General features: G+C 38.7%; 1 protein-coding gene across 1 annotated transcript; it reads right to left on the reverse strand.

Moving 5' to 3' along the window:
- On the reverse strand, window positions 1-26,865 carry RHPN2 (rhophilin Rho GTPase binding protein 2). The gene is made up of 15 exons (XM_079316088.1): window positions 26,766-26,865; window positions 18,256-18,371; window positions 15,024-15,152; window positions 12,221-12,296; window positions 11,183-11,260; window positions 10,386-10,510; window positions 9,292-9,458; window positions 6,861-7,048; window positions 5,445-5,601; window positions 4,817-4,936; window positions 4,537-4,731; window positions 3,710-3,786; window positions 2,827-2,973; window positions 1,880-2,035; window positions 1-649 (listed from the first exon to the last, which is right to left on the reverse strand). The coding sequence occupies exons 1-15, from the start codon at window positions 26,832-26,834 to the stop codon at window positions 398-400; spliced, it is 2,052 nt and encodes a 683-aa protein (XP_079172214.1). The 5' UTR covers window positions 26,835-26,865; the 3' UTR covers window positions 1-397.
- Between the last annotated feature and the right edge of the window lie 365 nt (window positions 26,866-27,230).

Genomic DNA, 27,230 nt, shown 5'->3' on the forward strand with positions numbered 1-27,230 from the left:
ATTTACTATTGACTCTAGGACCAAAATCAATCTTTAATGTGGCCCCTAATATTTTCATTCAGCATCAAGTTTGTAATAAATAACTTTCATCTAGCATAGTTACAACCATTTTTATGAAAAATCAGTCATAACTGTATTTTGACATTCCAAAGGAATCCAGTCCTCATGTAAGCAATTCTATAATCTACATCTTGCTACTGCATACCTCCCAAACCACTTTGTTCTAACCCTCAAATACTTCAGTTTTACAGCTTCTGACCATAAGTGGCTCAATGTACAGCAAACAAAGTCAGCAGTATTTGTCTGGGTTTATACATATGCAGACAAAGATAAAATTGATCAATATTTCTATCTACATTTTAAACAAAAGTCACATTAACAGATACTTCTGAAAGATTCAGTACAACGAACTTTCTGAATTCAAAAGTGTGAAGGGAGAAAGCTTCTTCTTATTCTGAGAACTTCCAGCCACAGCTGAAGGAAGGCAGAGTGTACTTGCAGCTTTCTGTCTGTTTTTAGTTCCCCAGCTTAGAAAAGGGAGTTTTAGTGGGGCTTTCTTGGTATGATCAATTTTATCCTCGTCCATGGCTAAACAGATTAAGGAGTATGTCTTCTGCATTCCCATGGAGTAAGTTGCACTCTTGCTATGCTGTAGGAAAAAGAGAAGCATTGTAAGAATCAGTCATCCAAAATGGGTCAAAATTTGGACAATAACAAAAGGCTACTGTGCAAATAGTTTTCCAGGGCAGACTGCAGCAAGCTTTCTGTGCTTCTGCCATTACTAACTGAGCCAAGGCCCTTCAGAGTGCTGTGATCCTGGTGTTTTGCACAAGTGCACTCAAGGGTACACTCTGCAAAGCATAAAGAAACTTGTAACTTACTGGCTGCTAGCATAACTATTTAATATACACACTAACCTCCCTACAAAGCTCAAGTATAGAGTTCTTGCACAAATGGGGAGTTCTTTTGTTGTCTTTGGACAGGTTCTATGTTGATCACAACTGTAAAAGCTCCTGTGTGACACCTTCTTGGGATACCCAAAAGGCACAGCCTTCTCTGTCTTCACTTAGCTTTGCCTTGAAGCAATCTGATTACATTCTAGCCTTTTCTTTCCAGTTGCAACTTGGAATGGCAGATGTGCAATTCCTTACTTTCAATAAGGAAAACCAATTTTAACAAACCAAGAAAACCTAACAGCAGCAGGGGCACCTTAATAGCTTCTCAGGCTAAGACACTTGAGTGTCTAAGCTTGCCAGGGAATGTTAAAAGCATGAACCAGTGGATTTAGCTGAGCTACAGGTTATTTCACACAACTAATAAGTTATTTAGAGCTTAGTATTTTTTAATCTTGTGATGACTTTCCCTTAGTCTAAAGCTTATTCAGTAGCTTAGTAACTGACTAGACTGTTAAAAGTTCACCAAAAAAAAAAAAATACATACAATAATCCCTGGTCTAATACAAAAGTCATCATTTAGAGTAACAGTGCATAGAAAATAAATATGTAGTCTTGGATGTTCTATTTCATTCCATTATTGTTTCATTATGGTTTTGGTTTTTTTCAGTGCTGAGCATGATAATGCCTTTATCCTCTGGGACAAACTTGGTCTTGAAATTTTTCATGCCATTAATCTAAGTAGCTCCACCACCAAAAAAGCCCACCCAACTATTCTAACACAGACAGACTACTGTAGCATGCTAGGTCACAGTGGTTTAAACAGATGATTTAAAACTGAACACACATCTGAAGGCTTTATATATTCACAGGTTGAGTGAGATATCTGACTACATGAAATTAAACATTAATCAGGAACAGAAGGTAGACAAGTGAAAAAGCTCTAGCACACCAAATCTGCAAAACCTATTTGCCTCATTACATACCAAAGATGCCGCTGTATCCTGGCAACTGATAACCTCAAGCTCCACAGGCTGCTTTCCCACACTGTTCAGTTTTTCCAGCACCTCATTCACACCAAGCCACTTGCAATCCATGCCACCAACTGAAACAACGTAGTCACCTTCTTTTAGACCTGCTGACTGTCAAAAAATTGGGCACAGGTTATTATCTGGAATTACAAAGAGCCATGAATGTTTCTCATCATACAGTATCTGCCCCAAAGGCATTTCACTCTTAGATGTTACAAACCCATTCTCTAGCCACACATGTGCTGGAGAACTTTTTCAAGTACACAAATTACCTCTTGAGTTACCACTGATGTGATTCTGCTATACTCAAATATTGGCTGTTTTTTTATTTTTCACTTTTCTCCTTAAGTAAATGAACCATGGGTTTTGCTAAGCTATTTTTTGCATTTTCTGCAGTGTTTATTTCATTTTCTTCATAATTTTTATTTATACTTCTGTGGTTACTTCTGCCTTTTCCAGAAGAAACTGGTTATCACTGCATGCTGCTTTATCCCTTTGGATTTTCCCTGAAAGATCAACATCACAAACCAATAAAACATTCTTACCCCTCTTTCCTTGGGAAGACACTACACCTTCCATTCCCTTCCTGATCCTTATTCTTGTTGCTACTTTTTAAAGCATTTATCCCTTCTAACTTCCTGAATAAGACAGGAAGTAACATTTGCTTTTATTATTTGTGACTTTTTAACTACTAAGAATGAACAGAGAACGAAATCAAGTCTAGTTTCATGTGATGTTGGGGATATGGGATTCTTTAACAATCTGCAGCATGTGCTCAAATTATATGAATTGACTATATGTATAACTCAATAAATACTCCATGCATGAATATGAACAAGCTGAAGGTACATTTTAATGCTAGATTCTGCAGAAAAATTTTTAAATCACACCAATATACTTACTGCTGCAGAACAAAGTGGATCAAGACAATAAACCTGTACTGGAGAACCTCCTTTTAGACTGAATCCAAGCTCTCCTGCTTCAGGGTGGAGGCAAATGGTACGAGGAGCTGTCCACCTCTGCTTGGCTGAGAACACTGTCAGTGGGCCCTGGAGGTCACAGCAGGTATATTATGGCTTACTGTCACTTGGAAGTAAGCAGTTCTGGTTTTGTAAGTTATAATGCTTTAAGTTCATCTATTGTAGATTTTACTCAGGTTAACTTCCAGCTAATTCCCTGCAAATGCTAAGTCCTGTTTCTTGACTGTTCAGTTGGTACTTCAAACTGAGTGGGATATAGGCAACTGCCAAGTTGTTCCAGGATCTCTGTTAAGGTGTGCACAATCTTTTGGCTGCATAGGCTGTAAGGCCCTGTATTACCCCATTTGAGAGGAGATAAACTGATTCATGGAACACTGCATATTCTGATCTTAACCATAACTCCCAGTTGCTTTTGCTCACTGACACACAGAACCACCTGAAAGACTGGCTGTGTCACATGCAAGTCACATGTTGTGCATGCCTGTCTCCACCTACTAGGTGCTTCTCCTCCCCCTTTAAATTGTGTGCAATTATCTGTTGAGACTTCACAGGATTTTTATGAAGACTTTCAACACTGCTGTGCAAGCCATACAGAAATGGCACTTTTATTCTTTGCCTCTCTCAAGTTGACTTATACTTCTAAAGTTAGGAGTGATTTCTCCAATAGCTTCTAGAAAAAGCTAAATTACTACAGGATCATTTTTTCAGGGTAAAATACTTGTATCTATCTCTTCCCTCACCTTAGAGTGAATTTATAGTTGCTACCAACATGGCAGAGGTTGGTCAGCATTAATATGTTACATACCAGCTTGTGAAAGAAGTCTTTAACCTTCACCTTGGAAAACTGAGGAGCAATTGTTTCTATTTTATGTTCTGTTTTAGCTAAAATAAAAAGAAAACAAAATTCATTTTCTTAGTTCAAAGACATCAAAATTTATTTTTCTTACATTCCAAGCTAGATAGGAATTTGTCCTAAATTCTTACTGGGTTGTAGAAAAATTAATTTTTGTGGAAGTATGTTAGATACTAGAACTTCCTAAAAATATCTTCAGAGCTCACAGTATCAATGTGGAAAACTTAAAAAAAAAAAATCTGTCTGAACAAAATTATGCTATTCCCATCTTTAATTTATTTTTCTTTGACAAGTTCTTAAAACCAGCACTCATAGTTTCCTACTGCATCCAAAGAAGAAAAAGTTGTATGAGCTGGACTAAGGTAGAAACAAAAAAGCAGTCGAGTTAACAACTCAGTCTAGAACAAGAGTTGGGCTCAAGAAACAGTTACTGTAGTTTTCCCCCATATAATTTTAACTTTTCAAGCTTCCCTGGTTTTTTGTAGCTCACAAAGCTGGATTCTTAACTAGCCACCATTGTTATCTACTAGCAAAAAACAGCATTGCTAGAGACAGAAATACTGTAAAACAGATCTAACAAAATATATTGACCCAAATATATTGATCTATGATTGAGGAAATATGGAAGGTATCTGAACTCTACAAATGTACAGCACATACATGTACATTATTTATGTCTGGAAGCACATCATGTATGTATTGACATATATAAATGAAAGGCCCATCCCCAGGAAAGCCACATGGTTAGATATCCTTTGTTTCTGGCTGTGCACACTCACGGAGTATATGTGGAGCCTGAATCAGACTGAGGAAGTCATCTTCTGTCTCTTGCTGAGCATATTTGAGCAGGGAGCGTTTATGTGCAGCTGCCAGGACCTCCTGCAGGACCTCAATGTTGCGAAGCTTTTTGCACAGCCCACAGACTCTCAGAGCCTCTTCGTGGTAAACGATGGCTCGGCGCAAATGTGCCTTCCCTGCAAACGTGAAAAGCCACTGCCTGTCACCCACAGGGAATGCCAGGTAATGGTCACAGGGTAGCTGTGTCAAACTGGCACTTACCCAGTTGTTTTCTCTGAACTTTGTCCTTTAAAACAGCAAGAACCATCAGCCCTTCAGGCAGGGAGTCATACAGCTGGGACAAGGCTTTCTCCTGCTGATCTTCATCATCACTGGGCTGCACTGCAATAATGCATAAAAAACATGAACTAGACACATCTCTTGGTCCCCTCTTCCTTTAGGTGTATTATTGTGTAGTTATTTCTACATCCTTTCCCCATGCAGCACATTATTTATATACATGTATATAAATATATAAAATAAGAATTTCAAATTTTTGCTTTGAACATCTACAGTATGCAAGTAATACTTGCATGCCAGAACATATTGATAGCATCTGAACTATTTAGTAGCATATAATGAATATGTAACTTTTCCATCTATGAAAATTAGTTTACTGAATTTTCACATTTTTCTCAAAAGACAAAAAGAGAATGGCTTCATATTTGAGTGGAGAAAATGACCACAATTTAACATATATTGAAGCAACAAAGTTCCTGGCTCCAAGACTTATTCACAGACCAAATTATAACTGTTGGTATATTTAATAATTAATTAATTACTTGTTTATTCAATTCTAAAAATTATTTATTTTTATTTATACAAACATATAAAGAAGTATGATTCTTACATTCATGGTCACACAGAATGGTAGCAATGAAGTAATGTGCCAGAGCTTTGTAATGGTCTGATTTTATTTGTGCCAGCTTAGACCAGGAATAGGGAATATTTTCTTTCACTGGTTCCTGATTCATTGCAGTGTTAACCAGCATGTAAACTTCTCCCACCTAAAATAAAGCAAATAATTGAAGTATGAGAACTTAATATGAGGAATTAGGAACTCAAGAAATGGATATCATAGTCAGGCTTAAAATAATTTCACGTACAATCACATCAAAAAAGATAAAAATATGGTTAGGATGGGTTGAAGTTTGGAAAAAAATTTGAAATGTCTTTTCTGATTTTTCCCTCACAAGAGAGGTAAATAAATTTTGTACAAGAACTGATGAACTAAGTCAGTCCATCGATATGGCTTCATAGTTAAATGAAAGCACCATGAAATAAACATGTCTTCATTTACAAATATAGCTCATTAATTCAGTTTAAAAAAAAAGTAAAGCATATTCAAACAGTATGTTTGTGCTATACTTTTAAACTGTGGAGTCATACATAGCCTTAAGTTTGTGTGGTCTAGTTAAAACTGGGATATTACCCTTTATACAGAGGAAATAAAACAGTTTTTCATGCAGTGAATGCTGCTTTAATGGATCAAACTAATGCAACTGACAGAATCAACAAATCTTTCCCTTGCAGCTGATCAATCCTACACGTCATAGTGGCTTTACAAGGTTGGTATGAAAGGCTTTGCCTGATTTTCTAGTATAGAATAACTTATGTATCTGCTGCTCTGAAATAATTGAGAAAGCACAGGAATATCTTCATGGCACATTTATTTTTTGGTACATCCCTCAATCAAGTATTAACACTACCTTCTGGGGCAAGCCTATCTCACCATTTCCTGACAAGTCCCAAGAAAGCTCCTCTGCAGGTACCAATTTTACTCTGTCAAGGTCCTTCCCTCAGTTACAATTTAGCTGTTCTTTTGGATTAAGCTTTTTAGGTTTGCATACCCTTCCAGCAGCTGGGGAACAAGACAGGTTGTGTTCAATACTTAACAGGGAATCACACAAACAACCCATGGCCTTTCACCTGTAGTTCTGTGCATGAAATCTCTACTGTTTCAAAGACCAACATATAGCTTGTAAAAAAAACTTCAAGTTCACTGCCTATTTCTGTTAATCTCCATTCATTATCAATTAAATAAATTTTGTAACAACTCTAAAATACTATTTAGATTTCATCTGTTCACTGTAAATTTCATCTTCTCACTGTAGTTTGTGACCTACCCCATGTTATTTTTGGTTTCCAGTAATGGCTGTTAACATTCACATTTAATAAATTCAGTTAATACTACTAAAAGCTGTAGTAATAACACAGCACTGTAAACAGTTATTTTAAAGACTAGATTGAAAGTTTTATATTTTACCTTGGCAACTTCCTGTGTCATTTTTACAAGTGTGAAAAACTCGTTGCGTATTCCAGAAAGACCAGTCTTCTCAAAAACACACTCTCGGGCTTGGGCAAGCATCATTTTCACCAGGACATTCAGCATGGCTGGGCTCATATCATAACTTGGTGTGTGAGTAAAGGTCTCCTTTAAGTAACTTAAAACTCCTGCAATTATAAAATGGTTTTGTCAGCATTACAAAGATAAACAAGTGAACTTAATTCTAGTATGTACCATAACAATTAGAATTTAAAGGATATTTTCTAGTATTGCACTACAGCAATCTGAATGAATTCTTAGTGCATAACAAGTTAGACTGACCTACAGGTTTTGCTTTGCATTGCAATCAACCATCCCCAAGTACAGTTGCCAAAATTACACTTCAGAGGAGCAACAGAAACTGCAAGTTTTGAGGGCACTGCCTTCTGATTTGCTTGTAAAGTACTTGTGACTGACCACAAGACTGTGCTGAACTGAATGTGTGGGAGTGGCAGGCTATGGCTTCTACAGGGGACAAAAAAGAGAAAAATCTTCACAGCTATAAGGAGATGAGAGTAGTAGAACCTCTGGAAAGAAGGGAAAGACAAACATATAAGCTTAATTAATTTTTTTTTTCAGATGTTGCTAAGTCATTGTGTGCCCCACTGAAAGCTTTGTTCCATGCCTGTAAACAAGACTATTTATAAATATATTTAACATGGTAAAAATAAAATTCTTCTCTAGATATTTGGTTCCACCAAAATATTAATAATTTCTATCATGTATCAGATTTCCAACACACACTAACTGTAGTGCAATACCAGGTAACAGTTTCATGGATGGAAGCATAACCTTCAGCAGGCATGTCATCCAACTGGTTTAGTGAGTTCAACAGCTTGCTAATGCTGACAGTCCTGCAGCAGGGTAACAGTAAGACCTCTGCCTCTGAAGTATTTCAGCTTCTGTAATCTTATTTTTTTGCCACTACATGCAGTTCTGGCCATGTTGTGCAGTATTTTCCTACTAAATGTTGTCTGTGATTTTTGATTTTCCATGTGACACTCACATCTGAATATTTAATATGCAGTTAAATGAATTTGAAACATGTCCATCCCTACCTTTTTGCACTAAAAAAATTAATCTCATGTCTACCAGGCATATCCCAAGTACTGACGGAGTGCCCTACTGAAAGGAACTGAAAGTACAGGAGGAAAAAAACTTGTTCCCAACAAATTTCTGCTCATGTTGAGGACAAATTCTGTGCAACATCTTTCATTCAGCACTGGGAAACAGTTAAAACAAGCAGTTAATTCAGACTCTCTATCATGCCTCTGCCAACATAATGAAGTGTTACAGCAGCATGCACAGGTACAATGAAATGCCTCCTGAGCACGTTGCTTTGGGGCCCTGCAAAGGTAACTGTGAACACCTTTCCAGTTTTACATCAATTCTGTTCTGCAAACATGTTGAAGTGAAAAGCAGTGATTTTTTTTTTTTTAATGGAAGGAGCAGCAGTAAAATGGAGAAATTTCCCAACTACTGAAATTTCTTTTAGATAAAATACAAAAGTTGAAATATAATTTATTTATTTTAAGTATGCATGAAGAAATACTACACTTTTTTTGACAGCTGTGTATTCAAAGGAGGGGATTTATGAAAATTCAACTCTGTGCTCCAGTTTTTTGCTGATAAAGCTACTCATACAGTGCAAACTAATAGTCACAGATGTTAGTACAGAAATAAATCTTACAGTACATATTAATTACAAAGGACATGTCTTTAAATATTCCATGTAGCACAGATGATGCTTACAAAACAAATTAGAAAATCTATTTAAAAGCCCCCAATGAAATCGAAAGACTTCACAATATATTAGTTCAAGGGATAGGATTCCCTGTATTAGAATTTCTATATCCCCATGTTTGGGACAGAGATGGATTATATTGAACCTGCTTGCCTTGGGAATCTATGGAAAACAGACAACTTCCAATGAATTGCAACTTTTACCGGAGGAAAAAACAAGATTAATTTTTAAGACCCTCATATGCAAAACAAGGCTTCCAGGGTTTATATCAAACCTGTCAGTTGTCTCTTGTAGAGATTTGACACCCATGTGCTATCACTGAGGTAAAAGCAGCTATGCCAGTGAAACAAGGAATGAAGTAGTTAATGCTAGTGCTATAATTCTGACCTTTGAACTGCAGTTCTACAATGATTAACCACAGTATTCACTATCTTATCTGCATGTTCAGACTACAGCTCCAGGTTTTGAATTGAAGCTTCATCTGAGCTCTTCACTAGGCTTCTTGAATGTCCCTATTCCTCCTTTTTTGTGTAATCAGGCCAGTGGAAAATGCAGAAATCTGTACATCAGAATGACAATGGGGACATTTGCATGAAGACCTTTCCAGTATTTTATGATGGTAGGTACCTGCAGCTTTCTGAAAAGCATCAACAGCATTTTCAAGTCCAGCCTGGGTCTGACGATTGCATCTTGTTCCAATCTGTGTGTAGAGAGCTCCAATGTTGAATAAAATACTGGCTTTTTCAAGCAACAGATTTTGCTGACACACTGGGACACCTGTGAAGGAATCATACCTTGGGAAACAAATATTACAAGTGTTAATTTAAGATTAGCAGAGTCCACTGAAGAAACAAGTACTTTCTGTTTTTCTAAATGAATAGTGGAATTCTTAACTGTTCTGCTACAGTGAAAACGAAGATGGACAGAAACACCTTTATGTTCTGCAAGGACAATCCACATAATTAAAGCCAGGGAACACCTTTATTTGGGACAGTTTTCAGCAGGTTTTACAGTAGAGCCTCCATAAGGTCATTGCATTTAACTCAGAAGTGCCCATAAAACATTATGGGGTGAAGAGCACACAGGGAAGTACCCACATGTGCTACATTCCTACTTAGATGCTGCCCAAGATCAACCACTGGCATGGTCAGATCCTCTGATGCTTGTGTTTAAAGTTTTTTACTTACAGTTCTGACTAGGAATTTAACAGTTCCCCTTGGCTATATGGTAGTCATCTTTTTCATAAAAATCTAAAAATTTTGAATTCAGAGTCAAATTTTGTTCACAGATCTAGTAAATACTTTTTTTATATAAAGTTATGTTTCTCCTTTCTCTCTTTTGACCCAAGTGGTGTTCTTGAAAAAATTGAAGGAGGGAAATTAAGGTCTGACTCCACTCCTCCTCCTCACTTTGTACACCTGGGTTCAGAATTCAGAAACATCTGTAGCTGTCCAAAATGAAGATTATTTTTTCTCTTTCTCCCTTGTGCTAACCTGTCACCCAAATCATAATCTAGCCAATGGTTTCTTTCTAAGCATGTAAAAGATGTAATTTATTCAGATTTACTCTTTAAAAAAAAACCCAAAAAAAACCAAACACAACACACACTGCAGGGATTCAAGAGGAGACACGCTGACATACATAGATTAAAAAACAGTTAATGATTAACCAATGTTCGGGGAGGGGGGAAGGCTGAAGAGAAACACAAACTCCACACTTACCATGTAAATAAAACTCCAATGTGCCTGGTGGGTGGGAAAAATCTGTTTTCAACATAACCAAGTTGCAGGAAATAGCTTATCAACATCTCAATGCCAGCTTCATCTCGGCTGGGAGTGCGGCAGGCCTTGAGATACAATGGATTAACATGAAAATTAAAATTAACTGCATTCTGGTGAGTTACAGGATGGGTACTGAAACTCCAAAGACAAAGCTCTGCTTCCCTTGGACTTCTGCATACCACAGAAATGTGTGAGATTTGAGAACAGTAAGCTTAAAGCCATATGGATTCATGACAAAAGTTTTTCAGCTGCACACAAGTAGCACATTTTTTTAAAAAAAGCAAACAGTCTGTTTGGCAAGTCTCAAAGTTAATTAAACAAAGATTGTAGGTATTTATGCAAGCTACAGAGAAGGTTTATGTTTCTAGCATAGTTAGACACAAACAATAGTTAGAAGTAGCCACCATTCTACTACAGTATTTTGCCAGATTAATCCACTTCAACACTCTTCCTGCTAAATTGAAAATACTTAAAAATAAAAAACAGTAGGCAAAAGAAGTCTTGGATTAAGAAAATTTACAGTTATATCAATAGCTCAGTCATTTTGCATAACTTCATCTGTTTCTTCACCAGATTGTAAACATCTTGGACAATGGAGATTCATGCACCATGTCCCAGAAATGAAGTCAGTAAGAGTATAGTAAGCTTTAAGTAAAAATGTTGTATTTTGATTCCATACAAATGTTATTTACAACAGTGTATTGAAAGACCTTGGAGTATCCTATACTTGAACTTACTTGTCTCAGATCCATAAGATCTGCTATTTCATCTTCATACTCTGAACTGTCTTGACTATAATGTTCCAGAATAAAGTCCTAAAAAAAGAAAAAATATTAAAAATTGGAATATCTAAACTTAGTTACAAACAGTATGAAATTGATTCAGTTGTGATTTGAACATCTACTCCCTTTTAGTCAATAGTACAGTAGCACATAACACAGCAGAATTATGATTTGATATCTTAGAGAAATTTCACTGTTATGTAAAGGAACCAAGCATCTGCTACATTAGCTCCAACCAGTTTTAAAACAACAACATTTAGAGGTTTTGAAAGGGATAAACAAACCCTGTTATCTAAAATGACAAGGGGATCAAGGAACCATAAAAACTTTTTAACAGACTCTGCCAACTTCTTTTGAGCTATACCAGGGCAATTCCACTTAAAACAACAAAGCTGCAATGACATGAAGTGGTACCATGATCTGACCATGGAATTTAACCCACAGAAATTAAAAAAGACAAATGTTGCAGTGTACAGTGATACAGATGGTTTACTGTGAGATAAAAATCTATATTGCACAATAGACAGAAGTTCAGAAAATCAGAAGATGGCTCAAGCAGCCAGCAAAGTGTATTAGTCAACCAACAAGCAGTGCTAATGCTGCAACACTGCTTCCCAACTGAGCTGTCCTGTTAGTGTAAGTTGGTGTACCACTGCATTATGCACAGTAAAACCTTCCTTACTACTTCCTTTCACACCTACATCAGTAATCTATACTCTTATCAGAAATAAAACCATGGAAGGAATTGATATTATTTGGATTAACGTTGCCTTCAAAGTGGAATTTCTTATAACATCTTTGGACTTCTTGTTGTAATTAACTAGGAGCAATAACCCAAATAATTGGTAGTTAATTTTTAACATGTCGTGATCTTGGTTTTAGGGCAAAACAAAAAATAATTTGTACCTGAATTACTTCTGTTTCTTTAAACAAATCTGAAATGGAAGTTATTTTTGTTAACTATTCATTCTGAAATGTGTATATAAAGTTTACCTTGAGGGGGAGTGTAAAGTCTACATCTTTGGTTTCCTTTAGGCCAAGAGGTACCAAGGGAATACTGAAAGTCTCTCTATGGAAAAAAAAGCAAAAAGATTCAGAATTTTTTTTCTGCTTCTGTTATAATTGTGTTTTATTTGATGACAGGTAGTTCATACACTGATGGGACAAACAGAAAAGTATACAATTCCTTCCTGCACAAGAAAATCTGCCTAATTGTCTGTACTTCTCAAGAAGAGGGTGAAGAAAGTTACTTGCCTGCACTTTTTTTAATTTAAGCCTATTTTTCCTTCAGGCAAAGGAAAAGAGACTCTCAAAGGCTGCCTTACTGCAATTCAGCTCCACAGCTGCTAGGAGATCTGTCACAGTAATGGCCATGGTAAATACCAAGAGTTATAATCAGTATTGACACACTACCAATGATTTCATATGAAGCAATGTGTGTAACACAGGGAGAAGCAGGGTACAAAGTACACCAGCTTTCACAGGGAAAGGTCTAGGAATAGAAGTCCAAGAACTACTTAGTTTCTAGACAATGCCAGGTGCTAACCTCTAGACAAATCCTCTAGAATAGCAAAGGGCAATAAGGATGAGAACTGTCTTCATAAAATATCATAATTGCTTCCAGACATACAGTTTGTTGTGTAGATTTAACAGATCATTATCAAGCAATTATAAAGTTCATCTAATATTTCCATTTTTTCCTGAAAACAACTTTTTGACTCTCTAATCATTGTTTAGAGCATTTCATTACCAACTACAAAATCCCACATTCATTTATGGTCTTGTCAGCAGAACCAGCTCTCTTATTGGTGAAAATTCCATCTTGAGAGGGCGGCAATAGGAATGCAGCTTCCTAAGCAGAGGAAGAGTCCTTCATGATCCAGAAAGTGGCTCTGCTAGCTTGAAAAGGACTTCCAAGATACAGAACCAAAACACCATTTGAAGTGTGCAAATGATCTGATTCCTGATGAGGCTTTTAGAAGACACCTCAGCACTTTTACTACAGATTATATCAAGGTGTTTTCCTCAAAGGGAAGTGAGACACATGAAAAAAAAATCCTAACTTACTGATTTAACCCATTTTAGTACCATCCACAGTCCCTGTAGATATCAGCATTGGTCATTCATGAGTAATTTTTTTTCCACAGCTAAGGTGCTACACCCATGGAGCACACGTCATTAGAGTACTGAACAGTTAGGGAGGTGATCCTAGACTTCCTGAAGAAGGAGAAACTGAGTAGAAATAGCATCATGCTTCTCAACCCAGCTGAGATGTGTGCAAGTACTGGAAGGGCCAACCCTTGAGATTGTTTGAACACAATACAGGCTAATCCAGTAAACCATGGGTGTGACCTCATGTTGACAACTGTATGCACAATAGTCAGAGAGCAACTATTAATAGCTATTTGCTGTTAAAGGCTGGAGAGCAGTTACAGAGAAATTAATTATTTTAGCTGATGAAACATAAAAAGCATTTAGAGCTTAGAATGAAAAGCATAGGAAAAGCAAAACACCCCTTAAAATAGACTGGGAAAGTAGGATCAGGAGAGCATAACAATATAACAAGAATAACAAGCATGATGCTGTCCAGCCTCAAGATTCCTGCCTGCCCTGGGGCCTGACCTTCAGTGAGAATCCAACTATTTTTAATATTCTTTAGCTAGAAGAAGGAATACTTGTGGAGCTACTCTCATTTCAGCTCTAACTGCTCTCCGTGCATCTGTGCAGACCAGTAAAATCTGGAACAAGAAACCCAAATCTCAAAAACAAAAAAACAAAAAAAAAAAAACCCAGAAACAAAAACCCCAAGATGTTCTTGCATCAAGTACTTATCAAAGTTTGCCATGGGGGTGGAGGGCAAGAAATTTAGCACAAGTTGCTGTTTGAGAAAACTACAGCATAGATATGCATCAAGTCAGCATTCAGTTGGAAATGACCTCTCTGAAAATGTGCTTCATCCTTTTACATTAAGAATTTAATGTAATCCACCTGGAAGTTTAACATCTAACTGAGAACAGTGCTCAGAGGAACCCAAAATTATACCTCCATCACATGAAGCATTTCAATTTGTACCTTGAGCTACTTTTAATCAAATAGTAAATATTTAGTTTTAGGAGCAACAAGACCTATAACTGATACAGAAATCATTTCAGTATGCAGGCAATGAATACTCCTTAACTTTCAAGTTTTATATTTGAGGAATCCATTGCAATTTAAAAATTAGTATGCTCTTCAAAGTGGAGAAAAACATCTTGGAAAAAATCCAATTTCATTTACTAAAAATGCCTCTGCTTTAGCCATGGAATTTGTGTTCTTCTGTCACTGAAGATGACCCAGTCTGCTCTAAACATCAAATCAGCATTGTGTTTCTGTTCCCCAGCTGCAGAGGACTGCTGGATGCAGCACATCTGAGAAGAGGTATTACTGTATCACTGAGTTTGTTCACTCCAGAATGCAGGGAGCCAATGAGCCACTCCAGTACTGGAAATTCTGCTAAGTGTCAGCTGTTTGCAGCACAGCCCCATGAGCTTTCAATTCTCATGATACTCTTCTCTTCAAAGGAACTCCATATCCAAGGATTAGTGGCACATACATTTCTCAAGAGAAGGTCAAATATGCAGACTAACCCTTAGTCAACAAATCTACCATCAAGTATGTTCCCTTCCTATCTTCCTATCAAGCTCTCTGCTCTTTCACACGATTAGTGTCCAACATTCACACTCACCTAGAAACAATTTTGTTTCCAAGGGTAAACAGAAGATCTGTTAATAATTGAATAACTTAGCTTTATACTTACTCTGCATTTTGATAAACTTCCACTGAGATATTAAGTCCTTCCAATTCTTCCTTTAAGATCTGCAGGTCTGAGTTTACAAAACTCAGTTCCAGTAGTACCTGCTCTCGGACTTTGTTGTTGGTGGTTGCTCTGCAGAGACATAGCAATTTGTTATTGCTGAGGAAAAGGCTTTCTGCAAGCTTGCTTCACCCCCTTCAACCTCCCATGCTAGCATTCTTAGCATTTTTAAGATTTCTTTTTCTCCTTTAAGAGATGATACAAGACCTCATGTCTCAGAAGTTATTAAGTTTTTCTGTCAAGAGAATGCCTGGGATAGTTTCCAGATAATAGCATGCAGCCACAAAAAATTTCCTATATGCCAAATTTTCCATGTATGACTAAGGGCCAAGCTTATTTTCAGATACATTAATCAAGAAAACTAAAGCATCTTAAAGAGCATCACTATCCTATTTTCAGATTATGCGATTTTTTTTTTTTTCATCTTAGAACATAGGTGGATGGAGGTGTGAGGAGTCAGGAGACATTCTTCAACAGAGACTTCCCCACCTTATAAAGTGAATAAAGATCTGTTGAGATTTCTGATCTTAAGAATAAAAGAAAATAACTTTCCCCCAACAGTTATTACAGAAAAAAAATATATCCTTCAAGCAAATCTTTTTAATACAAGACAATTTTCACTATAATTTGATTTTGTTGGATGTAAATATGATTTTGTTTGCTTGTTTCCTTTGCCATGTACGTATTTAAATGGCAACACTTTGAACTGCAAGCACAATAGATCTTAGCATTTAACACTCCCTAAGCATTTCTGTGTGATTACTTTTTTGTGGATTTATATCACAATTTCTAACCTGATTCTCCATCCTGAGAATTTTATTAGAGAGTTACTCTTTTCAAGATACTTAAATCATCTGTATCTATAAATCCGCAGATATGATCTTAAGATAAAAGGTCTCCATGTTTAAGATATTATATCCTTAGAGTCTGAATTTTAAGACAACAACAAACTTAAATTTGCAGCATTTTGCATTTACCTTTATGTTAAGACAAAATTCACCTTCATAAATATTTAGGAACAGCTATCTCATAAATCTAGGCTCCACTTGGAGCAGTTCTCCAATTTAATGGAGCACCTTGATGAAGAACTAATTATTCCAAGACTAAAATTATAAGTTTGTTTTTCATATTATGAGTTATCTGTGATTTTTCTATACTGTACTTTATTCAATAATCTTGGATTGCTTAAATTAAGCAATGTTAACATCTGTTGCCTTCATAAGCCAAACTGGATACAAACATATGGTGGGATGGATCTTACTTGATAAAGGCAGCACCACACAGATAAATGGGCAAGTTTTAATGCTACAAGCACTTTAATTATGATATATCAAGGCTCCATGTTTGGTCTAGCTTACCATCCTCCATAGGAGGGATTTTAATATCTTTTTCAGAAACCCCAAAGTTTCATCCAGATTGACTTCTCTATTTGCTCTATTGCTATGAACATCCATGTTAATTTAATTTCATTATCTTTTCATGTTTTCTACACTGCAGACATACTTTTTACTAACAACCAGCAAAAGACAGCTACAGGGGCAATGTGACATTGTAAAAATTCATATTACTCTAGACTGAATTTCATTTTAATTCAACTTCCAGAGCAAAAGACAATAATAAGGAGAGGGTGACTTTTAGAAATTCTAAGTACGGAAATCTTTGCACTGTATGGATCATGTGTTTCAAGCCTAGCACTTTCAGCCAGAAGTAAAGAAACCTGCATTTCCAGTTTTTTCTCAAATCCTACTCCAAGAAGCTTCTTGTGGACAGCAGTTGGTTTGTTTCTTTTAGAACTTAATGAAATTCAAATAGAATCTACAAACATAAAGCTTGTTTACATTGTTCCTTAGGAGACTATAGACACAACCAGTCATGTGAACTGTCCAGGGGTCAGTTTACATTTAAAATTGTTTCTTTCAAAGAACTAGCAAGTTTTAATAGTTCAACAGGTGTAAATCTTAAAAATAAGTCTGTTCCTCTACTCTTAAGTAGATTTAGTTCCCACTCCTATGAACAGCAACTTCAGTATTTCAGCAGTTAATACTGGCATCATAAACTGAATTTTAGGATATCTAGGTTAAACATTACAAATTTTCACATTAGATATTACTCATCTCTTTAGCCCTTCCAAAAGTCTCCTGAATCGACAAGCAGAAACATTAACTGAATGAAGCACTCAATTTCAAAAGCATTTTGGTAACCATGCAAAAAGTAGTACATCTCTAAGTCTCACTTCTTAAGTCAATTACCAGAAAACAAAGCAAAGTTAAGTCAGTTACAGAGGCTGAATATCTACATTTTCAATCTGTCACATCTCTTGCAAGCGTGGAGATAAAAGCAGGTAACAGACAACAGGAAACCTACTGAATGATGACAAGTTTAAGAAAATTTAATTTATCCAAGCATCTTCACATCTTTAAGTGTATTTACTAGATTTTGGTTTTGAAGACTCATTGATGCTCCAGTTGCAGAGAAACAGACACTACAGGAAACTACTGCAGATGAGAACTGGGATAATTTTCAGATTTTCTGTGTAAAGACTAGAAATCTACAGGCTGTTTACCAAACAGTTAATCACAGGATGTAACAGCCTTAAGAGAGAGTCAGCATAAGGCTATTCCTATGGAGACAGCCACAAACAAAAGCATATTCTAAAGACATGCAATAGATCAAGTTACCTCACACTGTAGGAGAATTTGGTGGCAATGGGGACAACCCAGCCCAAATTACATGTGTGCTGCTTTGCTATTCCCTTATCATTATTACATGGAGTAAAGAAGGCAATGGGCAGTCCTTTCTAGTGTGCAGCTCAGAAAGGAGCTTGGAAAAAGCCAACAGCATAGTGGCAATATCTTGATTTGATTTGAGGAGTAAAGGGACTCATTATTCATCATTCAGCAAGGTTCACTTGCCATTATCACTAGCAATAAAGCTGAACAAAGAGAGCAACCTAAGTGTAACATTCAACTAATTTACTGTAACAGCAGTACTGAAAGCACACTTGAAACCAGGTAATGACTGTGTAGAGCTTAAAAAAAGTCAGGGAGATTCACAAGAGTGAAGAGATACAGCATGTTTGGGGGGGAAAAGGAGAAAAAACAATAGCTAAGAGACTTCTACAAAATTAAAAGAAAATTAAACAATTGTTGTTTGGGCAAGAAAACATGACATATACCTTAAAAGATTTTCAGCACCAGCTCTCATTCTCACTGCTTTTAAGATCTGTTGGTTTAGAACAGCTCGTTGATTTTGCAGTTTGCTTCGTCCAGTCTCAGCAAGAGGATTACACCCCTAGAATTAAGAAAATAAGGTTTTTGTTACTGTTAGAAAAAACTTAAGAGGGGCTAACATATATTTTAAATGAACTTTAAAAGTTCATTTAAATTAAATGTTAAAGGCATAGGTTCTGTATGAATACAAATTAGCTATTTTGACATCAATGATGATCTGACACCAATGACAGAATTTCTTGTCTCAAACTTGGTCATGAAAATCAAAAGAGACCATGACCAGTACATTTTAAAATCCAGACAGAAAATATTTGTTTTAAATATTAAATACACACATGAGCCAGTCTCTTCTCCCCTAAAAACATTTTCAATACATTTTTCAAATGCAACCAAATTTGACAGAATGTTATTAAGTTTCTAAGATTTTATGAAAGCAGTATCTGGTAAGACAGAAACTCCCATCAAAGCTTCTGCTTAATCCTTGCAAAATATCAGAGTTCCATACTGGGATATATGCAGCCTTGAAATGAAACAGTGTCCAAAACAGACTGTGGTGCTCAAAGTTTGAGGCTCAAAAAGCTGCTCCCAGTTTTAGGATCTCTGATCTTTCCTTCTGGTGGCTCAGACCTTCAGTACAATTCCTATCCCTCCTTCTAGGATCCTCTCTTCACATCTCAAATCTACCAAAATAGAGCTTAACAGGGTAAAATGATTATACTGCCAGACTCTTATCAAATTATGCTCTTAAAAAGTAAAGTGTGAAATCTGGAATACAAAAGAATGCTCCATACATGTGCATACCTTACACAAGTACAAGACTCAAATTGCTGAAACCTGTGTTTGAGCAGGACTGAGCCATTGTATTCTGAGCACTGATAAGCTAAAACTGTTACAGATGAATAGGGCAGCATGTTTGTTTAAGGGAAACTCAATTTTAACAACTTTTAAGGTATGTTAGAACAGGCTCAGACCTCTCTTAGTCTTCTTTCAACTACTCCAGCCACTAAATTATGCACTATTTTGGACCTCTCCCTCTTAGTTTGACTAGAAAAATTTGATTTTGCTACAAGAGCATTTAAAATTCTATTAACAAGCTCTGCTTATGATGGTCAAGCAATGACATACCAAAAGTGGGTATTTAAACAGAACATGAAATTCTCATTATCATATTTGAAGTTCAGTCCTTGGTTTTGTTGTCAAGTGAAAGCAAATTGACTTGACAACAGAGAAATGAGCTGATCAAAAAAGATCACACTAGTTCAACTGAGAACACACAGCCAAATAATGTTAATTTTACATATCTCGTTCAAAAGTTTGTAATCCTGCAAGAATCTTTGAATTAGTGGAACTTGTTGACATTGGTAGCTACAAGCAGGAGGTTTTCCTCTATTCAGAGGAGAGGAGGAAGTGAGGACGTGCAAGGGAAAACAACATGGCAGCATCAAGGTCAGTGGAAAACAAAAAGGGGAGAAGGTGCTGCAAGTGTTGGATCTGATACTGCTCTGCAGGCCACGGTGGGGAGCACAGTGAAACAAACTTGTGCTGCATGAAGTGCAGAGGGGATGCACAGACCCACTGGCAGCCCGTGGGAGAAGCACTCACACTTGAGTGGGTAAAGCTGTGAACTAGCGAGAGACCCAAACACAGAGAGGGCTCCTGCTGACAGAGCTCATGCTTCCAAACTGGAGCAGCCTGTCTTTACAGAACTGCACCTGTGATGAGCAGCACAACAGTTTTGGGACTGTTTGGCCTTGGGAGGGATCCCATGGCACAGCAGAGTTAAGACTCTTCTCCCTGAGTGAACAGAAAAAGATCTCGAGTGATGAACTGACCCTGTCCTGTCTCCCTGCGCAGTCGGTGGGAAGGAGGGAGGGGCTCCAGGGGAAAAAGGTGTTACAAAGGCTTCTTTTACTTCTCATTATCCTCCTCTGACTCTGTTTTTTGCCCTTAGAGTGTTTTCTCCCAGTCCTAATCTCAGCTGATGAGCCCTTCGTTAATTTTTTTTCCCCCTCTCCTCTGCCCAGCTGAGAGCAAGGGAGGGTGAGCAAAGGACATTCCTGGGTGCCTGGCATTTGGCCAGTGTCAAACCACGACAGATAGAAGATTAACTTTTTACTGCAGGGAATAGACACATGCAGGAAACTCATTCATTCATCTTAGATAAGAAGAAGTCCTTTAACTACCAAATACTTTATGCTCCTTTACACACAATTATCCACAAAGACATAAACAAGGTACACTTTGTGTATAACATTGTGTTGTAGACACAAGCTGCTTTCTGCTTAGTCTGGTTCTTTTCCTTTGCTATTCCTTCATTTTGTGTTGTACAGTCTCTTATACTACTGTTATTCAAAGCCTGATCTCCTTTCATGCCATTTTTCGTTTGAACCTCACCAATTATTTCCTCTTGCTCTTACATTCATTTTAAGTATTGGATTCTCATCTCAGACCTGTTATTTCCATATTTATGCACAAGCATTTTCTTCCAACTTATGTCTTGACCACTTAGTTCAAGTATCCTTCCAAAATGTATCCCTGCCTTGCCCTTCTTTTTTTGTGTAAAGCTGCAGCTTCCTCCACATAAGGCACAAATTCTGTGTACTAAAAAGTTATTTAGCAAACAGGTCCAAGCAAGTGTTTAGTTTTTTCTTCCTCCATGTAGAAGATCCCTTTCCCAAACAGCATTTCTACATGGTTCACATCAGAAACCAGTCATGATGAATGCAAAATTCATGACTGTTTGCCAAACAATGAGTAATAGCAGTAAGCATTCAAAATTAACATAAATATGACTTACAAAGTAGTGGTTTGAGCTTTTAAGATGAGCCACACTGTCTGAAGGTGACATAGAGTTGAAACTGGGTGTGCCTCCTTACTTGAAGGAAAACAGTCCTTTCCAGCCAGTGCAGCCTGTCAAGCCCAACAGTGTACACAAATGGCCATATCCTCCAGGTATTTAAACATGTATGCTTAAACAACAAGTATGTATGGAACTTATGCACACAACTTCTTGGTTCTGATAGCAATCGTAGCAAACAGTGTATTTCACACCAGCATTTCTAGAGCTGATCCCAAATCCTGCTAAACTGTCATCTCCTTACCTTCTAGCAGAACTATAATAAATGTCTCTTCTTGCATGTTATTACCACTAGCTCAGTTTTGAAAATCTAGCTATATACTGCAGGTCTTTCAGAAGCACAGGTTTTATCTGAGTGCTTTGTTGTTGTTTTTGGTTTTAATAGGGATGGGGAATATCTGGGCTTCCAGAGCCTGGCCTACTTGTGCCATGAACAAATGCCTGGCCCAAAGATTAATATAAAGTTAAAGAACTAATCATTGTATTGGACTCCAAACATGTATTTCCTACATGAGCTCCATCTTGTCATAGCACTTACTAAGCAAAATTTAACATTCATATTTCATCAGAGACATCTGTCTCTTGACTAACCAAGTTTCAGATGATTCTTAGTTTCACATGAAGGCCTACTTTCTGTTATAGGTTTTATGAATTTGTACATAATGAGTGGATTTTGGATGACAAGGGTTATGAATCATTGCTATGTTGTTTCTGTCCTGCCAGACAAGTGGAAAGAGAACAAATAGCCAAATAAATATTCCTGTGTCAATGCTAATGCTGATGGTTGCCTGGCTACTAATGACTCAAAAAGAAGCCCATGAGCTAAACCCCAGTGGAAGGACAGGTGTGGCAGGTCGGTAAACTGATACATTAACAACAGGTGGGGGGAAGCCCTGCAGGAAAAAAGCCCAAAAAGAGGGGAAGGACACAGAGTTAATTAGAGTAGTGCTGATTCATGAGCTAGTTACCATACCCATCATCATTTTCAGTCTGGTGCTTCACTTATGGAGCTGCTTGCTTCTGCTTTTAGCCTTCCCTAACACAGAGAACTAATACACAGTCATTCCTTCTGAACCAGCTTGGTATATCTGATAAGTATCTAGCCTCACAGATGGAAACAAAGCTTTAAGAAAGGGGAAAAAAATTACACATCTTTGTTCAACTGATCAGAATCTAAAGGTTCATTAAGCTAGCTGTGCTGCTGCTCTGCCTCTGTGTAGCACAATGGACTGCTATCCAGAACAACCAAATTGAGGCCAGGATGCTTCAAACTGAGCCAGCCAATTCCTAGAGAGCTGCAGAAATGTTAACCTTGGAAAACTAACCATGGCTTTTTCTTACCATTTGTTGCAACTTTCCGACTGGTGAGAGGAATCTGAAAATATGGCCAGTGTAAGATGTTACAAAGCAGTAAGCCAAGGTGGGAAAAATAGAGTAGAAAGAACTTGCTAGGCATCCCTTCCTTGCTCTGCTCCTACCCACCAAAAAAGCAAACAAGAAAAACAAAACCAATAAACACCCCCAAACAAACAAAAACAAGGCAGGCATAGCCCTACTAATAGGTCATCACACAAGCACTGGATCCCATGACTGCATGAGTATTACACTCTAAATATCCTGAGTTCTGTACATTGATGTGTCTCAGGGATATTTACTTTGCAAAAGCTTACTGGTTAAATGGGGTGGTGTGCTGCAAAAAAAAAGAAAAAAAGAAAAAGGACGCTGTTTCCCTCATAAGAATTCAAAGGTAACTAAAACAACCCAGGAAAACATTTGAGAGGCCAAGCAAGCCACACAGAACCATGGCAGGTGTAAAAAATAACCATGGCTGGGAAAAACATCTCATGTAAGCAAAGCAGCACACGACAGCAGACCTGCTTTAATTACTATAGGTCTGATGAAAAATACTTCCTGTCTAAATACTTTGCTCTACTTTTAAAACAAATTGTTCTTCCCTCTTATCATTAGTTTTGTCATTATTTTCATAGAGAAGAAAGCCTGGGGGCAGAATTTGGATGATGTGTGGGATATGCATTGTTGAGTCACAGATTGCTGTCAGTAACAGTTAAAGAATGTGAAACTCCATACAGAATAGGTCAAGTTATGAGGCTCATGGTCCAAGAGCACTCACACCATCTAGAACAGGTACAGTGTGCCCTGGCAATGTACACTGAACTAAGCCAAGGTAAACACAACAGCAGCAGAACCAGTTCCTGGTACATTATCTCCCCAGAAATTAAAAAGTTCCAGGCAGAAGCTCCATCTCCTTTTGGATGGAAAATAAGGTGCTTCTTCCAATTTGCCATACCCTCCTCAGGACACCAGCAAGGATATTTTTTGTTGTTGTCTGTTTTGCTTTTAAAAGTAAAATTCTTCTCACAAACAGCTCAAGAGGGGTGATACAAGAGCAAATGAAGAGAGGCAACAGTGACAGAGTTAAGCATACCCTGTGTGGCTGCACCTGTAATTTCCTTAAAATCAGATTATTAAAAAAGAAAAAACACCAACAAAAGACACACCAGCATTGAGCCAGCTGAAAGCATCTTACAGGTTTAAGGAAAATTTAATTTTACATATATAAATGATAGGTCTTTGCCATAGGGAAAAAGGAAATAATGGAAGAAGACAAGATAAGTGAAAAGGGGAAAGGTCCTTCCAGAGCAGCTCTGACATCACTGGAAGGGAATGTGGAGGGTAAATCTGAGAAAGGGTGCAAGTGGACTTCACACCCATCACATCTGAGACTCACATGACAGAGTCATCTTTTAGTGTGACAACAGAAGTCAAAGCAGAGAACAGATCTGTGCATCAGTTTCCCCATCTCTGGACAGTCATAGTTTTACAGGGCTCCCTCCCTACACCAAAAAAAAAAAAACCAAACCAAAAAACCAACACCAAAAAAAAAACCAAGCAAAAAAACCCACTAAACAAAAATTATGTAAGAAAGTTGCTTTCCATATTGCATCTTGGGCTGCTTTCTGGTATGCTGTATTTAAAACTTCAAAAAGCATAACTCACAAAAGAGCAAGACAGGCTTTGAGCACACTTCAGTGCATCAAAAGAAATTATCAAGAGTCTAAAACAATTGGATTCTGTATGAATTGCCCAATTTTTCTCAATTATAAAATTTCATTGTGCACAATATTCTTAGAGAGCACAGGAGGAAACCTCACTGTGCAAGTAGTGCTTGGAAGCCATTTTTGAGCAGGACTGATGCAAAGCAAGTGTTTTCACCTTGCTACACAACTTACAGAATAAAAAGAGTCAATTAAGTGTCTCTTGACCTAAAAACACAAGGATTATCCTTGGAAATCGATGTGATTGTGCACCAACAAAAGTGATAAACCAGCCCCCAAATCCTTTCAGGAAAACAAACAGTGTGATTTAGATAAGAACGAGAAAACAACACCAAGGTAACTGAGAGGGGAAGGGGGGGAAACCCATGGACACCCATCAAAAGCTCTGTCACCAGTTTCAGTCACATGAAATCACCAAGTCTACCAGTCAAAGGGACATGTAGATACCACATTTAAAGCATTCCTTGGGCTCACAGCTTGTACCTGTTAGAGATTCCAGGAGTGGGATTGTTTTGGTGCTTTTTTTGTTGTTTAGTTTTCCCATCCCCTTCACCTAAAACTTCTAAGTCAGAATTAAAGCTCTGACTTTTGAGACCATTCAACTAATATATAACAAGATATACTATTTTCCTTCTTTTAGGGACCAAAGGCTTTGATCATCTAGCCTAATCTGAAGTTAATAACTTTAATAAAGACTTATGAGCTGGCTGAACCTTTCCCGGATCTGAGGGAACAGAGAGAAGAATGTTTCACTGCAGCATAGGGCTCACTCAGATTTTATCAGATTCCCACTTTTTCATTACTTATGTCTTAAAGCAGTAAGTAACAGGAAAGATTAGGTATTATTAGGTATTAATCTCACTGTATTTTCATATATGAGAAAAATTTCATTCCTGTCCAATAGGCTGTACACTGATCTAATACTGTTTCAGTCACCTTAACTTTAACATACAACTCGATTTAAAATAAACTCAGTCGTTTACAGAATAGAAGAACTACACTTACAACCTGAGGTGCAATCTGGCTACTAAGCCTCAGCCCTTATCAATAAAAACAGATAAATGGAAGAGTTGATTTATTTAACTCAAGTTTATGAAAAGTCAACTTTTTTTAGTAACATGCCTTAAGGCAGCCTATATGCTTCCTACAGTGCTGAAAATACAGCTATGAAAACAAAGTAATTACAACTTGGCCACATTGTATGACTGGGACAGACGGCTCAAGACTAAAAGTCCTGCTAAAGACTACTAAGAAAAAAGTGATTTACTCACCAAATATTATAGCAGTATTACTCAAATGAGGAAGCCAGACAAGATTTGATCCAAGTTTTGTCTCAGTCTGTCTATTTATTTACAAGGTGGTGAATAACTAGAGGTTGTGATTCCTTGCAGTACGGCTGGCACAGGCTCTTTTCAGCTAGAAACAGTTCTACTAAAGGGCAAGGTTGTTGTTCAAGCTTTCACAGGCTTATGAATTCGATAAATACTATAGCAAATAAAAAATCAAACAGCCTGTAAAGAGGGCAACAAAGCAAAGCATATGTGCCTCCCTACCACGTAATCCAGGTGGTTGCTGAAGTGCATAATGGGGCTGGTTTTATGCAAACAGCAACAACCTGATGTACGCAGCTTTCCTTTACCCCCTCCACAGACTAGACAGCTCATGGTCCTGGATCTGGAGTCCACACCAAAACCCCCGTGTACTACACGGTAGACAGGTACTTGAAAGCTTGGGGATGGAATACAGGCTCTGAGAACTTACAAACAGCAAGGGAAGGCCGAATCAAAGCTCTCTGCAAGCGGCGCTTACTGCCCTTTACCTGCAGTGAAGTTCACAGGACCCCACAGGGCTGCATTACAGGCAGCACTTAACTATAATTACTGTTGTGAAAAAAGAACTCAGGTGCAGGTTATGGCATAAGCCGCCCAGTCAGTCTGAAAAGTAATTAGGGCAGATGTTCATTAGGAACTTCCTAATGAATCTGTTAACTTCGTTACCTTACTCCAGTAAACTTTCTTACAGGTACACAAGGCAATTTACTAGAGAGCGCGCGAGAAGACGCAGCGAGTAGCAAACGGGGAAGAGAGCAGGAGGGAAAAAATAAATAAAAACAGCGAAAAGAAGGTCGACAAGTACAATTTGACTCATTTTGAGAGCCTACGAGGTCTCCCGTCCTTCAGGACGACGCCCAGCTCATGAGCAGGGGAGGGCTACCAGGGTCCCCGCGCAGCGCTCCGGCAGCTCCAGGCTGTGCGGTGACCGGGCACGGAGCCCCCAAGGCCGGGCACGGGCACGGGCACGGGCACCGCTCAGCCCCAAAAGCCGCGCTCACTCAGGGCCAGGTCCCCATGTCGCCTCCCCACCCTCGTGGGGCACGGAGCCCGCGACGCTCCGCCGGGAGAAAGCAGACCGCGAGAGTCGGAGAGCAGACCCGAGCGCTGAGCCGGCTCGGGAGGCGCTGTCCCGGGCACACAGCCCGCTGTGCCCGCAGCCCGCCCGCGCTGCCCGCCGAGCCTCCCACCTTCCGAAAGTAGCCGTCCCCCGCCGGCTCCGCCGCCTGGCAGCCGCGGGGCAGCAGGGCGTCCGTCATCTCCGGGCGGGCCGGCCAGCCGTCCTTCGGACACTGCCACCAGACGAGCAGCTGTCCGCGAAACCACGACCCCGCGGAAATGCCGCCGCTGCCCCACGGCACGCCCGGCCCACCTCCGCCGGTGCGGGGAGGAGCTGCCCCGCCCCACGGCGCTGCTCTCCGCCCCCGCCGCGCTCCGCGCCGAGCCCGCGGCTGCTCCCGCCGGCGCCGTGCGGCTGGCTGCGCTGCCCGCTGCCCGCCCCGAGGGCACTGCTCGCCTCCGGCACCGCGGGCCGCCCGCAGCTTTCCCCGGGACGAGCTTCCCGCGGCTCGTTCCTCGCAGCGGGGCGCTCCTAGCCCGCTGGTGCCCAGGGCCCGCACGGGGTGCGAGTGGCGCTGCCCGCGCTGCTCCGGCGC

The sequence above is a fragment of the Erithacus rubecula genome (genome assembly GCF_903797595.1).
Source record: "Erithacus rubecula genome assembly, chromosome: 12".
Classification (NCBI taxonomy): Eukaryota; Metazoa; Chordata; class Aves; order Passeriformes; family Muscicapidae; genus Erithacus; species Erithacus rubecula.